Source organism: Oncorhynchus keta, chromosome 2 (assembly GCF_023373465.1).
Source record: "Oncorhynchus keta strain PuntledgeMale-10-30-2019 chromosome 2, Oket_V2, whole genome shotgun sequence".
NCBI lineage: Eukaryota > Metazoa > Chordata > Actinopteri > Salmoniformes > Salmonidae > Oncorhynchus > Oncorhynchus keta.
Genome location: NC_068422.1, coordinates 17,716,907 through 17,733,902, shown reverse-complemented (window position 1 = coordinate 17,733,902; position 16,996 = coordinate 17,716,907). Strand labels below are relative to the sequence as shown.

Sequence of the window (16,996 nt, the reverse complement as noted above, 5' to 3'; positions counted from 1 at the left end):
AGAGAGGTGGAGTCAAACCTGCCACAGTAACAGGACAGGGGAGAGAGGTGGAGTCAAACCTGACACAGTAACAGGACAGGAGGAGAGAGGTGGAGTCAAACCTGACACAGTAACAGGACAGGGGAGAGAGGTGGAGTCAAACCTGACACAGTAACAGGACAGGGGAGAGAGGTGGAGTCAAACCTGACACAGTAACAGGACAGGGGAGAGAGGTGGAGTCAAACCTGACACAGTAACAGGACAGTGGGAGAGAGGTGGAGTCAATCCTGCCACAGTAACAGGACAGGGGAGAGAGGTGGAGTCAAACCTGCCACAGTAACAGGACAGGAGGAGAGAGGTGGAGTCAAACCTGACACAGTAACAGGACAGTGGGAGAGAGGTGGAGTCAAACCTGACACAGTAACAGGACAGGGGGAGAGAGGTGGAGTCAAACCTGACACAGTAACAGGACAGGGGGAGAGAGGTGGAGTCAAACCTGACACAGTAACAGGACAGTGGGAGAGAGGTGGAGTCAAACCTGCCACAGTAACAGGACAGGGGGAGAGAGGTGGAGTCAAACCTGCCACAGTAACAAGACAGGAGGAGAGAGGTGGAGTCAAACCTGACACAGTAACAGGACAGGGGAGAGAGGTGGAGTCAAACCTGACACAGTAACAGGACAGGGGAGAGAGGTGGAGTCAAACCTGACACAGTAACAGGACAGGGGGAGAGAGGTGGAGTCAAACCTGACACAGTAACAGGACAGTGGGAGAGAGGTGGAGTCAAACCTGCCACAGTAACAGGACAGGGGGAGAGAGGTGGAGTCAAACCTGCCACAGTAACAGGACAGGAGGAGAGAGGTGGAGTCAAACCTGACACAGTAACAGGACAGTGGGAGAGAGGTGGAGTCAAACCTGACACAGTAACAGGACAGGGGGAGAGAGGTGGAGTCAAACCTGACATAGTAACAGGACAGTGGGAGAGAGGTGGAGTCAAACCTGACACAGTAACAGGACAGGAGGAGAGAGGTGGAGTCAAACCTGACACAGTAACAGGACAGGGGAGAGAGGTGGAGTCAAACCTGATACAGTAACAGGACAGGAGGAGAGAGGTGGAGTCAAACCTGCCACAGTAACAGGACAGGGGGAGAGAGGTGGAGTCAAACCTGATACAGTAACAGGACAGGGGGAGAGAGGTGGAGTCAAACCTGACACAGTAACAGGACAGGGGGAGAGAGGTGGAGTCAAACCTGACACAGTAACAGGACAGGGGGAGAGAGGTGGAGTCAAACCTGATACAGTAACAGGACAGGGGAGAGAGGTGGAGTGAAACCTGACACAGTAACAGGACAGGGGGAGAGAGGTGGAGTCAAACCTGACACAGTAACAGGACAGGGGGAGAGAGGTGGAGTCAAACCTGATACAGTAACAGGACAGGGGAGAGAGGTGGAGTCAAACCTGCCACAGTAACAGGACAGGGGGAGAGAGGTGGAGTCAAACCTGATACAGTAACAGGACAGGGGAGAGAGGTGGAGTCAAACCTGATACAGTAACAGGACAGGGGGAGAGAGGTGGAGTCAAACCTGCCACAGTAACAGGACAGGGGGAGAGAGGTGGAGTCAAACCTGATACAGTAACAGGACAGGAGGAGAGAGGTGGAGTCAAACCTGACACAGTAACAGGACAGGGGAGAGAGGTGGAGTCAAACCTGATACAGTAACAGGACAGGGGAGAGAGGTGGAGTCAAACCTGATACAGTAACAGGACAGGGGAGAGAGGTGGAGTCAAACCTGATACAGTAACAGGACAGGAGGAGAGAGGTGGAGTCAAACCTGACACAGTAACAGGACAGGGGAGAGAGGTGGAGTCAAACCTGATACAGTAACAGGACAGGGGAGAGAGGTGGAGTCAAACCTGATACAGTAACAGGACAGGGGAGAGAGGTGGAGTCAAACCTGACACAGTAACAGGACAGGAGGAGAGAGGTGGAGTCAAACCTGACACAGTAACAGGACAGGGGGAGAGAGGTGGAGTCAAACCTGCCACAGTAACAGGACAGGGGGAGAGAGGTGGAGTCAAACCTGATACAGTAACAGGACAGGAGAGAGAGGTGGAGTCAAACCTGACACAGTAACAGGACAGGAGGAGAGAGGTGGAGTCAAACCTGACACAGTAACAGGACAGGAGGAGAGAGGTGGAGTCAAACCTGACACAGTAACAGGACAGGGGAGAGAGGTGGAGTCAAACCTGATACAGTAACAGGACAGGAGGAGAGAGGTGGAGTCAAACCTGACACAGTAACAGGACAGGGGAGAGAGGTGGAGTCAAACCTGATACAGTAACAGGACAGGGGAGAGAGGTGGAGTCAAACCTGATACAGTAACAGGACAGGAGGAGAGAGGTGGAGTCAAACCTGACACAGTAACAGGACAGGGGAGAGAGGTGGAGTCAAACCTGATACAGTAACAGGACAGGGGAGAGAGGTGGAGTCAAACCTGATACAGTAACAGGACAGGGGAGAGAGGTGGAGTCAAACCTGACACAGTAACAGGACAGGAGGAGAGAGGTGGAGTCAAACCTGACACAGTAACAGGACAGGAGGAGAGAGGTGGAGTCAAACCTGACACAGTAACAGGACAGGAGGAGAGAGGTGGAGTCAAACCTGACACAGTAACAGGACAGGAGGAGAGAGGTGGAGTCAAACCTGATACAGTAACAGGACAGGAGGAGAGAGGTGGAGTCAAACCTGCCACAGTAACAGGACAGGGGGAGAGAGGTGGAGTCAAACCTGATACAGTAACAGGACAGGGGGAGAGAGGTGGAGTCAAACCTGATACAGTAACAGGACAGGAGGAGAGAGGTGGAGTCAAACCTGCCACAGTAACAGGACAGGGGAGAGAGGTGGAGTCAAACCTGACACAGTAACAGGACAGGAGGAGAGAGGTGGAGTCAAACCTGACACAGTAACAGGACAGGAGGAGAGAGGTGGAGTGAAACCTGATACAGTAACAGGACAGGGGAGAGAGGTGGAGTCAAACCTGACACAGTAACAGGACAGTGGGAGAGAGGTGGAACTAGAAGAGGATAGTTGAAGTGACAGGAGAGAGGTGGAGTCAAACCTGACACAGTAACAGGACAGGAGGAGAGAGGTGGAGTCAAACCTGATACAGTAACAGGACAGGAGGAGAGAGGTGGAGTCAAACCTGATACAGTAACAGGACAGGGGGAGAGAGGTGGAGTCAAACCTGACACAGTAACAGGACAGGGGGAGAGAGGTGGAGTCAAACCTGACACAGTAACAGGACAGGGGAGAGAGATGGAGTCAAACCTGATACAGTAACAGGACAGGGGAGAGAGGTGGAGTCAAACCTGATACAGTAACAGGACAGGGGGAGAGAGGTGGAGTCAAACCTGATACAGTAACAGGACAGGAGGAGAGAGGTGGAGTCAAACCTGATACAGTAACAGGACAGGAGGAGAGAGGTGGAGTCAAACCTGATACAGTAACAGGACAGGGGGAGAGAGGTGGAGTCAAACCTGACACAGTAACAGGACAGGGGGAGAGAGGTGGAGTCAAACCTGACACAGTAACAGGACAGGGGAGAGAGATGGAGTCAAACCTGATACAGTAACAGGACAGGGGAGAGAGGTGGAGTCAAACCTGACACAGTAACAGGACAGGGGGAGAGAGGTGGAGTCAAACCTGATACAGTAACAGGACAGGGGGAGAGAGGTGGAGTCAAACCTGATACAGTAACAGGACAGGAGGAGAGAGGTGGAGTCAAACCTGACACAGTAACAGGACAGGGGGAGAGAGGTGGAGTCAAACCTGATACAGTAACAGGACAGGAGGAGAGAGGTGGAGTCAAACCTGATACAGTAACAGGACAGGGGAGAGAGATGGAGTCAAACCTGATACAGTAACAGGACAGGGGAGAGAGGTGGAACTAGAAGAGGATAGTTGAAGTGACAGGAGAGAGGTGGAGATAAGGGGATGAAGTACGATATAAACAAACAGCAGCCCTTTTATGTGAATGAGAAGACATCAAATAGCTCACAGTAAAAATAACTTGGTAAAAATAGAGCAACATCTGATAAGAAAAGCAACATATGATGAAGCTTGGCCAGTCGGCATCACAATGGAAACTCTTAAACTAAGTAGCATAGATCTGCAGTCACAGGCCTTCATTTCCTCTGGATTGAATTACTTCAAGCACTCCTGAGTGATTTATGAACACTTATGAACACTTATGAACACTTATGAACACTTATGCAGTAGTGATGGGAGGTAGAAAAACAGATGGTTACACATCATACAATTATTTTGGACAATATTATTGACTCCAAGTTTTGATTTATTTATTTTTGCTAGGTAGCATTTGCGACCTCTAGCTGGAGGTAGTGTTGGAGGGCCAGTAGGAGGCACTCTTTCCTCTGGGCTAAAATAAAATATCCCAATGCCCCAGGGCATTGATTGGGGACATTGCCCTGTGTAGGGTGCTGTCTTTCAGATGGGAAGTAAAACAGGTGTCCTGACTCTCTGTGGTCACTAAAGATCCCATGGCACTTATCATAAGAGCAGGGGGGTTAACCCTGGTGTCCTGGCTAAATTCCCAATCTGGCCCTCATACCATCATGGCCACCTAACCATCCCATGCTTCCAATTGGCTCATTCATCCACCCTCCTCTCCCCTTTAACTATTCCCCAGGTCGTTGCTGTAAATGAGAATGTGTTCTCAGTCAACTTAACTTGGTAAAATAAGGGTAAATAAAAATAAAACACAATACATACAGGCACCTAAGTATCGTGATAATATTGTATCCTATTATATAGACAGGCAATTAAAGTTGACCTCTTTGTGTGTGTGTGTGTGTGTGTGTGTGTGTGTGTGTGTGTGTGTGTGTGTGTGTGTGTGTGTGTGTGTGTGTGTGTGTGTGTGTGTGTGTGTGTGTGTGTGTGTGTGTGTGTGTGTCTCTTACCTCCTCATAGAGGTAGAGTACTGTTGTTGGTAGTGTGTAGCAGCGTCTCTCTGCTTCAACAACATGTCCACCTGTTTCTGTAGCCTCCTGTTCTCCTCCTCCGCCTGCTCCAGACGGCTCAGGTCTGTGTTGTGGTTGGCTGTCTTCTCATTGAACCTAGAATAATATAATGAAACACGAAGGGAGGGGGGGGGTTCGTGCTCATCAAGACAGGGTCACTAGTACAATATAGTAATATAACAATTAAATGATATACGTTGTCTTCTCATTGAACCTAGAATAATATAATGAAACACGAAGGGGGTGGGGGGGGGTTGTGCTCATCAAGACAGGGTCACTAGTACAATATAGTAATATAACAATTAAATGATATACGTTGTCTTGTTGTTGTACCTCTTCCTCAAAGCCTCGTAGTCTCTCTTGGTGCCCTCTAGCTTGTCCATAGCTGTGTCATACAGCTTGTTGAGGATCTCTGACGACCCATCTCTCATCACCTGGAACAGAGAGCTCAATCATTTTATGAAAAATGTCAATACTGAACGTTTAATGCACTGACTGTATGTTGCTCTGGATAAGAGTCCATTCTAAATTACTAAAACATAAATGTTTTGAGATATTTTGTATTGTTTTATGATAGGACAGTTACAGAGAGGGAGATGGGTAGTTGAAAGACAGTTACAGAGAGGGAGATGGGTAGTTGAAAGACAGTTACAGAGAGGGAGATGGGTAGCTGAAAGACAGTTACAGAGAGGGAGATGGGTAGTTGAAAGACAATTACAGAGAGGGAGATGGGTAGTTGAAAGACAATTACAGAGAGGGAGATGGGTAGTTGAAAGACAGTTACATGGGTAGTTGAAAGACAGTTACAGAGAGGGAGATGGGTAGTTGAAAGACAATTACAGAGAGGGAGATGGGTAGTTGAAAGACAGTTACAGAGAGGGAGATGGGTAGTTGAAAGACAATTACAGAGAGGGAGATGGGTAGTTGAAAGACAGTTACAGAGAGGGAGATGGGTAGTTGAAAGACAGTTACAGAGAGGGAGATGGGTAGTTGTAAGACAGTTACAGAGAGGGAGATGGGAAGTTGAAAGACAGTTACAGCGAGGGAGATGGGTAGTTGAAAGACAGTTACAGAGAGGGAGATGGGAAGTTGAAAGACAGTTACAGAGAGGGAGATGGGTAGTTGAAAGACAGTTACAGAGAGGGAGATGGGTAGTTGAAAGACAGTTACAGAGAGGGAGATGGGTAGTTGAAAGACAGTTACAGAGAGGGAGATGGGAAGTTGAAAGACAGTTACAGCAAGGGAGATGGGTAGTTGAAAGACAGTTACAGAGAGGGAGATGGGTAGTTGAAAGACATTTACAGAGAGGGAGATGGGTAGTTGAAAGACAGTTACAGAGAGGGAGATGGGAAGTTGAAAGACAGTTACAGAGAGGGAGATGGGTAGTTGAAAGACAGTTACAGAGAGGGAGATGGGTAGTTGAAAGACAGTTACAGAGAGGGAGATGGGAAGTTGAAAGACAGTTACAGCGAGGGAGATGGGTAGTTGAAAGACAATTACAGAGAGGGAGATGGGTAGTTGAAAGACAGTTACAGAGAGGGAGATGGGTAGTTGAAAGACAGTTACAGAGAGGGAGATGGGTAGTTGAAAGACAGTTACAGAGAGGGAGATGGGTAGTTGAAAGACAGTTACAGAGGGAGATGGGTAGTTGAAAGACATTTACAGAGAGGGAGATGGGTAGTTGAAAGACATTTACAGAGAGGGAGATGGGTAGTTGAAGACAGTTACATGGGCAGTTGAAAGACAGTTACAGAGAGGGAGATGGGTAGTTGTAAGACAGTTACAGAGAGGGAGATGGTTAGGTCTAAGACAGTTACAGAGAGGGAGATGGGTAGTTGAAAGACAGTTACAGAGAGGGAGATGGGTAGTTGAAAGACAGTTACAGAGAGGGAGATGGGTAGTTGAAAGACAGTTACAGAGAGGGAGGTGGGTAGTTGAAAGACAGTTACAGAGACGGAGAAGGGTAGTTGTAAGACAGTTACAGAGAGGGAGATGGGAAGTTGAAAGACAGTTACAGAGAGGGAGATGGGTAGTTGAAAGACAGTTACAGAGAGGGAGATGGGTAGTTGAAAGACAGTTACAGAGAGGGAGATGGGAAGTTGAAAGACAGTTACAGAGAGGGAGATGGGTAGTTGAAAGACAGTTACAGAGTGGGAGATGGGTAGTTGAAAGACAGTTACAGAGAGGGAGATGGGTAGTTGAAAGACAGTTACAGAGAGGGAGATGGGTAGTTGTAAGACAGTTACAGAGAGGGAGATGGGAAGTTGAAAGACAGTTACAGCGAGGGAGATGGGTAGTTGAAAGACAGTTACAGAGAGGGAGATGGGTAGTTGAAAGACAGTTACAGAGAGGGAGATGGGTAGTTGAAAGACAGTTACAGAGAGGGAGATGGGTAGTTGAAAGACAGTTACAGAGAGGGAGATGGGTAGTTGAAAGACATTTACAGAGAGGGAGATGGGTAGTTGAAGACAGTTACATGGGCAGTTGAAAGACAGTTACAGAGAGGGAGATGGGTAGTTGTAAGACAGTTACAGAGAGGGAGATGGGTAGTTGAAAGACAGTTACAGAGAGGGAGATGGGTAGTTGAAAGACAGTTACAGAGTGGGAGATGGGAAGTTGAAAGACAGTTACAGAGAGGGAGATGGGTAGTTGAAAGACAGTTACAGAGAGAGAGATGGGTAGTTGAAAGACAGTTACAGAGAGAGAGATGGGCAGTTGAAAGACAGTTACAGAGAGGGAGATGGGTAGTTGAAAGACAGTTACAGAGAGAGAGATGGGTAGTTGAAAGACAGTTACAGAGAGGGAGATGGGCAGTTGAAAGACAGTTACAGAGAGGGAGATGGGTAGTTGAAAGACAGTTACAGAGAGAGAGATGGGTAGTTGAAGGGCTTGATAGAATCGATGCGTGGTCCGGAGTCAGCAGAACTACCACTAGACCAGTCTCCGGCACGTCCTTTTTTCCCTATATTGATTTACTATAAACTGTAGGGGAATGCTATGAGGATGTGAACCCAGCAGCCCTCCAGTTGCCAGATCAATACACCCTTTTTCCAGTACCTGGCCCAGGAATTCCCCCTGTGCTATCTATATAAAAAAATGGAACCTTTATTTAGCTAGGCAAATCAGTTAAGAACAAATTCTTATTTATAATGATGGCCTACCCCGGCCAAACCCAGACGAGGTTGGGCAATTGCGTGCCGCACTATGGGACTCCCGATCACAGCCAGAAGTGATGCAGCCTGGAATTGAACCAGGGACTGTAGTGATGCCTCTTGCACTGATATGCAGTGCCTCAGACCGGCGTGCCACTCGGGAGCCCAATCTATCAGTGGAGGCTGGTGGCAGGTGCTATAGGAGGATAGGCTCATTGTAATGGCTGGAATGGAATAAATGGAACAGAAACAAACACATCAAACATATGGAAACCTCGTTTGACTCTGTTCTATGTATTCCATTCCAAATAGCCTGTCCTCCTATTGGTCCTCCCACCAGCCTCCACTGCTAGCTATCTATCTATACATATACAGTGATTTCGGAAAATATTCAGACCCTTTTTCCACATTTACGTTACGGTCTTATTCTAAAATATATATATTTATTTTAAATCCTCATCTATCTACACACAATACCCCATAATGACAAAGTGTTTACATACAGTACCAGTCAAAAGTTTGGACACACCTACTCATTCAATAGTTTTTCTTTATTTGTACTATTTCTGCATTGTAGAATAATAGTGAAGACATCAAAACTATGAAATAACACATATGGAATCATGTAGTAACCAAAAAAGTGTTACACAAATCTAAATATATTTTAAATGTCAGATTCTTCAAATAGCCACCATTTGCCTTGTTGACAGCTTTGCACACTCTTGTCATTCTCGCAACCAGCTTCATGAGGTAGTCACCTGAAATGCATTTCAATTAACAAGGTGTGCCTTGTTAAAAGTTCATTTGTGGAATTTCTTTCCTTCTTAAATGTGTTTAAGCCATCAGTTGTGTTGTGACCAGGTAGGGGTGGTATACAGAACATAGCCCTATTTGGTAAAAGACCAAGTCCATATTATAGCAAGAACAGCTCAAATAAGCAAAGAGAAATGACAGTCCATCTTTACTTTAAGACATGAAGGTCAGTCAATAGGGAACATTTCAAGAACTTTTAAAAAGTTTTTTCAAGTGCAGTAGCAAAAACCATCAAGCACTATGATGAAACTGGCTCTCATGAGGACCGCTACAGAAAAAGAAGACCCAGAGTTACCTCTGCTGCAGAGGACATGTTCATTAGAGTTAACAGACTCAGAAATCGCAGCCCAAATAAATGCTTCACAGAGTTCAAGTAACAGACACATCTAAATATCAACTGTTCAGAGGAGACTGTGTGAATCAGTTCTTCATGGTCAAATTGCTGCAAAGACTACTAAAGCACACCAATAAGAAAAAGAGACTTGCTTGAGTCAATAAACATGAACAATGGATATGAGATCGGTGGAAATATGTCCTTTAGTCTGATGAGTCCAAATTTGAGATTTTTGGTTCCAACTGCCGTGTCTTTGTGAGATGCAGAGTAGGTGAACAGATGATCTCTGCATGTGTGGTTCCCACCGTGAAGCATGGAGGAGGTACGATGGTGTGGAGGTGCTTTGCAGGGGACACTGTCAGTGATTTATTTAGAATTCAAGGCACACTTAACCAGCATGGCTACCACAGCATTCTGCAGCCATCCAATCTGGTTTGCGCTTAGTGGGACTATCATTTGTTTTTCACCGCCTCCAGGCTGTGTAATGGCTATTTGACCAAGAAGGAGAGTGATGGAGTGCTGCATCAGATGATCTGGCCTCCACAATCAGCCGACCTCGTGCCAATTGAGATGGTTTGGGATGAGTTGGATCGCAGAATGAAGGAAAAGCAGCCAACAAGTGCTCAGCATATGTGGAATTCCTTCAAGACTGTTGGAAAAGCATGCCTGGTGAAGCTGGTTGAGAGAATGCCAAGAGTGTGCAAAGCTGTCAAAGGCAAAGGATGGCTACTTTGAAGAATCTCAAATACAAAATATATATTTTATTGGTTACTACATGATTCCATATGTGTTATTTCATAGTTTTGATGTCTTCACTATTATTCTACAATGTAGAAAATAGTACAAATAAAGAAAACCTCTTGAATGAGTAGGTGTGTCCAAACTTTGACTGGTACAGTAAGTATTCAGATCCTTTGCTATGAGACTCGAAATTGAGCTCAGGTGCATCCTATTTGCATTAATGATCCTTGAGATGTTTCTACAACTTGATTGGATTCGACCTGTTGTAAATTCAATTGTTTTGACATGATTTGGAAAGCCACAGACCTGTCTATATAAGGTCCCACAGTTGTCAGTGCATATCAGAGCAAAAACCAAGGCTTGAGGTCGAAGGAATTGTCAAGCATCACATTTGAAGGAAACCAGGCACCGCTCATCACCTGGCTGATACCATCCCTACAGTGAAGCATGGTGGTGGCAGCATCATGCTGTGGGGATGTTTTTCAGCGGCAGGGACTGGGAGACTAGTCAGGATCAAGGGAAAGATGAACAGAGCCAAGTACAGAGAGATCCTTGATGAAAACCTGCTCCAGAGCGCTCAGGACCTCTGACTGGGGCGAAGGTTCACCTTCCAACAAGACAACGTCCATAAGCACACAGCCAGAACAATGCAGGAGTGGCTTCAGGATAAGTTTCTGAATGTCCTTGAGTGGCCCAGCCAGCGAACGGACTTCAACCCATCGAATATCTCTGGAGAGACCTGAAAATAGCTGTGCAGCGATGCTCCCCATCCAACCAGACAGAGAATCTGCAGAGAAGAATGGGAGAAACTCCCCAAACACAGGTGTGCCAAGCTTGTAGTGACATACCCAAGAACATTCATGGCTGTAATCACTGCCAAAGGTGCTTCAACAAAGTACTGAGTAAAGAGTCTGAATACTTATGTCAATGTCATTTCAGTTTATTTATTTTTTATACATTTGTAAAAATGTAAAAAAGTAAAACCTGCTTTTGCATTGTCATTATGGGGTATTGTGTGTAGATTGATCAGTGAAAACCCCCAGATATAATCCATTTTAGAATAATGCTGTAACGTAATAAAATGTGGAAAAAGTCAAGGGGTCTGAATACTTTCCAAATGCACTGTATATATAGTACATCTACAGATACAGCACTATACAATACACTACATCTACAGATACAGCACTATACAATACACTACATCTACAGATACAGCACTATACAATACACTACATCTACAGATACAGCACTATACAATACACTACAGTACATCTACAGATACAGCACTATACAATACACTACATCTACAGATACAGCACTATACAATACACTACATCTACAGATACAGCACGATACAATACACTACATCTACAGATACAGCACTATACAATACACTACATCTACAGATACAGCACTATACAATACACTACAGTACATCTACAGATACAGCACTATACAATACACTACATCTACAGATACAGCACTATACAATACACTACAGTACATCTACACATACAGCACTATACAATACACTACATCTACAGATACAGCACTATACAATACACTACAGTACATCTACACATACAGCACTATACAATACACTACATCTACAGATACAGCACTATACAATACACTACATCTACAGATACAGCACTATACAATATACTACAGTACATCTACAGATACAGCACTATACACTACACTACATCTACAGATACAGCACTATACAATACACTACATCTACAGATACAGCACTATACAATATACTACAGTACATCTACAGATACAGCACTATACAATACACTACATCTACAGATACAGCACTATACAATACACTACAGTACATCTACACATACAGCACTATACAATACACTACATCTACAGATACAGCACTATACAATACACTACATCTACAGATACAGTACTATACAATACACTACATCTACAGATACAGCACTATACAATACACTACATCTACAGATACAGCACTGTACAATATACTACAGTACATCTACAGATACAGCACTATACAATACACTACATCTACAGATACAGCACTATACAATACACTACATCTACAGATACAGCACTATACAATACACTACAGTACATCTACACGTACAGCACTATACAATACACTACATCTACAGATACAGCACTATACAATACACTACATCTACAGATACAGCACTATACAATACACTACATCTACAGATACAGCACTATACAATACACTACAGTACATCTACACATACAGCACTATACAATACACTACATCTACAGATACAGCACTATACAATACACTACATCTACAGATACAGCACTATACAATACACTACAGTACATCTACACATACAGCACTATACAATACACTACATCTACAGATACAGTACTATACAATACACTACAGTACATCTACACATACAGCACTATACAATACACTACATCTACAGATACAGCACTATACAATACACTACATCTACAGATACAGCACTATACAATACACTACATCTACAGATACAGCACTATACAATACACTACAGTACATCTACACATACAGCACTATACAATACACTACATCTACAGATACAGCACTGTACAATATACTACAGTACATCTACAGATACAGCACTATACAATACACTACATCTACAGATACAGCACTATACAATACACTACATCTACAGATACAGCACTATACAATACACTACATCTACAGATACAGCACTATACAATACACTACATCTACAGATACAGCACTATACAATACACTACAGTACATCTACAGATACAGCACTATACAATACACTACATCTACAGATACAGCACTATACAATACACTACATCTACAGATACAGTACTATACAATACACTACATCTACAGATACAGCACTATACAATACACTACATCTACAGATACAGCACTATACAATATACTACAGTACATCTACAGATACAGCACTATACAATACACTACATCTACAGATACAGCACTATACAATATACTACATCTACAGATACAGCACTATACAATACACTACACCTACAGATACAGCACTATATAATACACTACAGTACATCTACACATACAGCACTATACAATACACTACATCTACAGATACAGCACTATACAATACACTACATCTACACATACAGCACTATACAATACACTACATCTACAGATACAACACTATACAATACACTACAGTACATCTACACATACAGCACTATACAATACACTACATCTACAGATACAGCACTATATAATACACTACAGTACATCTACACATACAGCACTATACAATACACTACATCTACAGATACAGCACTATACAATACACTACAGTACATCTACACATACAGCACTATACAATACACTACATCTACAGATACAGCACTATACAATACACTACAGTACATCTACACATACAGCACTATACAATACACTACATCTACAGATACAGTACTATACAATACACTACATCTACAGATACAGCACTATACAATACACTACATCTACAGATACAGCACTATACAATCCACTACAATACATCTACAGATACAGCACTATACAATACACTACATCTACAGATACAGCACTATACAATACACTACATCTACAGATACAGCACTATACAATACACTACAGTACATCTACACATACAGCACTATACAATACACTACATCTACAGATACAGTACTATACAATACACTACATCTACAGATACAGCACTATACAATACAGTACATCTACACATACAGCACTATACAATACACTACATCTACAGATACAGTACTATACAATACACTACATCTACAGATACAGCACTATACAATACACTACATCTACAGATACAGCACTATACAATACACTACAGTACATCTACAGATACAGCACTATACAATCCACTACAATACATCTACAGATACAGCACTATACAATACACTAGATTTCAGTGTATGTACAGTACATCTGCAGTACATCTACAGTTTATCTACATTATACTTAACCTCTGTGACCACTGGGAAATACAACAGTAGAATACAGTGGTCTCTATCTCCACTATACAATGCATTACAGTACAGTTTATTTCCAGCACAACAACACTATAGCACTCTCTCTACAGCCGTCTCATTGATGACATGGCAGTGCTACAGATAATGACTCAGCATGACTGAGTCGACAACCACTCTGTCTGAATAAAGCAGAGCAGACTAAAGTGCCCTCCTCTCCTCCATAGTGTAAAAATAGATTAAGCACCAGAAAACAAGACGTGCTTCAGTCAGTAAGGCAGCATCCCAAATGGCACCCTGTTCCCTATATAGTGCACTATAAGCCATGTTCAAAAGTAGTGCACTGTATATGGTGCCATTTGGAACGCACTCCATGGCTATATTTACAAAGGTTACACAGAAACTGTGTTTCACTCTGAGAGCTCAGAGATCAAAGGAAAAGGTGCAACATTTTTCTAGTTAAATAAATATCCCAACATTGGAACAGTTTGTCAAATTACTGCCATGAAAAAAGTAATTTAGCAGAGTTGAGGGTCTTGGGGCTAAATGAAGACACTAAGCAGAGACTCTTTCAGTCAGAGGGAAGAGACACCATGTAGAACATTTTTAATGTGCCTCTCCGGCTCCACTGCACTTCTACTGCGATGGCTTTAAAACGACTCAACTTAAGAAAAGGTTGAGTCGGTAATGTAAGTAGTGTGGCATAATAACGAACATCCCACAGGATGAACAGTCACATACAGTAGACTACAACAATTGGATGCACTGACTGGACTATAAAGCGCTTTGGATAAAATTGGCACATGTTTGTATGATTTGTGCATTACGTATATTCAACATGGGTATCAGGCAAAACCTACACGAGGCATTTTCTGCACGTCTACCGCATGGCATTGGCTCGCTCAGAAAATCCTTAACAGATATAATTCACAACGGCAGCCTAATTTGAATTGACATCAGGCTCATTTGATTGTGAATTTCTATGCTGTTTGATGCTAGTTTACTTAATGACATCTCATGAGCTCATCAGCAATCCCAGCTTTGGGTAGACCATGTCTAATGCCCCAAATGGCACCCTATTCCCTTTATAGTGCACTACTTTGGACCAGGGCCTGGTCAAAAGTAGAGCACTATATAGGGAATAGGGTGTCATTTGGGACCTGGCCAATTAGGCACCTACTGATCAGACTGGTATTGAAAGCATTCCCCATGAACACGTTAGATATGACTGACAAACATTTAACGATCTGAACCAAGGGTTCAAACTATAATGAGAGCTAAAACAGATCCTACAGAGTGTGCATCCCAAATGACACCTTATTCCCTTCAGGCCCATATGGACACTGGTCAAAAGAGTTAACTATAAAGGGAATAGGGCATTACTTGAGGTGCAACCAGAGCAGCAATGAGATAAACTAAATGGTTGATTTAATAAAAAATAATTCATTAATAATAATTTGGTCATGTCTAATTTGAAGGCATTTCTGATCGCTATGACGACATAGTGGAATGAGCTGGTCTGACCGTGCTAATGGTCCTAAATGGGCAGAACATGTAGAATCTGTCTCATATGTCAGAATCCAAAAAAGTTATTTCAAGAAAGGTCAAAAGAAATGTCAGTCAGTGCAAGAATAGACGGTAAAAGTTTTGCCAAAGTTCCCATCAAACCAGGGATTCGAACTGGCAACGCTCTGGTCGCTGGCCTGCTTCCATAACTTCTATGCTAGCTGCCACCCCCTGGACCCAAAGAGAGGACCCTGGACCCAAATAGAGGACCCTGGACCCAAAGAGAGGACATTGGGAGAGGACTCTGACCCAAAGAGAGGACCCTGACCCAAAAACCTTGAGCATGTCAGGGTGAGTGTGTATTCTACTCCAATACCTGTTGGTGAAGCAGCCTCATGTCTCCCAGCTGTCTCTGGTCCTCATCATGTAGTCTCCTCATCTCCTCACAGCTCTGTTTCACATGGTTGTGTTCTCTGACCAGCTGGATGTTGTCCTGCAGAACAGAATGAAATAGAATTGGATTGAATCGAATAGAGTACGGTAGTATCCCAATAGGGAAATGTGTTATGCAACAAAGTACAGGTATACTTGGAATACAGATAACTTACCTGCCTCACAGCATCCAGCTCCTCCTTCAGCAGAGACTGCTCGCCGGCCAGGCGGCTGTGGAGCGTGCTGCAAACAGGAAAAAGATACACCGACTTGAACGTGCATCGACCCTGGCAGTGGCATGTGTTCTCTTTTTAATAGGTGTTGTATTTCATGTGCTACAATGAGCAGGTAGGAGCATTCACACAGAGCAAACGCCATGGGTGTGCTTCACAATCCAGTGTTCAAAATTGTGAAACTTCAAACTTGTGAGCAGTTTGGTGAAGAAACATTTTCTCAAGCTTTAAAGGAACAATCTACCAGTCCTTTGTGGACAGTTGCTTTTTATCCCAAATGGGCAAGTCCACTCCAGAAGCAGACTTGCTAGTAAATAAATAAATACTTTTTTCCCCTGCTGCAGCCACAGATGAAGACAAACATGGCCTGGACCTAGAGGCAGAGACAGAGGCTTAAACATTGGGGCTAATCCTTCATCTGTCTGTTTTACATTCTGCCCCAGCTGTTAGGTTGGTTGTCCCCACTCTATTGAGACAGTATGGCAGACATCATTAAATCACACAAATGGACAGACAGAGAGAACATCCGTCCCCCTCTCCTCACGCCTTTCTTTTCCTCAATAAAGTAGCTATCAGCAAAGTCAGTGTTTGTACACTATAAAAATAGAAAATCGTTATTGTGTAACGAAACTGTGAAAAAATAGTGCACCTAAGCTGAGATCTGGTGTTGAAATGTAAACCCAATGTAAGTGTTTTAATACAAAGAATGTGTTTTAAAACATAAATGAAGTACTCTGAAACACCCAAAGTGGT

The 16,996-nt window shown here is 43.6% G+C and overlaps 1 protein-coding gene across 4 annotated transcripts in view; it reads right to left on the bottom strand.

The window, feature by feature from the left end:
* Window positions 1-16,996, bottom strand: part of LOC118373514 (disks large homolog 5-like) — a 180,904-nt gene that overhangs the window by 88,938 nt on the left and 74,970 nt on the right. For all 4 annotated transcript variants that reach the window (XM_052473218.1, XM_052473222.1, XM_052473223.1 and 1 more), the window contains exons 5-8: window positions 16,187-16,253; window positions 15,955-16,071; window positions 5,352-5,452; window positions 4,959-5,114 (exon numbers count right to left, since the gene is read on the bottom strand). In XM_052473218.1, coding sequence (XP_052329178.1) covers window positions 4,959-5,114; window positions 5,352-5,452; window positions 15,955-16,071; window positions 16,187-16,253 — 441 coding nt within the window. The remainder of the gene's footprint in view (window positions 1-4,958; window positions 5,115-5,351; window positions 5,453-15,954; window positions 16,072-16,186; window positions 16,254-16,996) is intronic.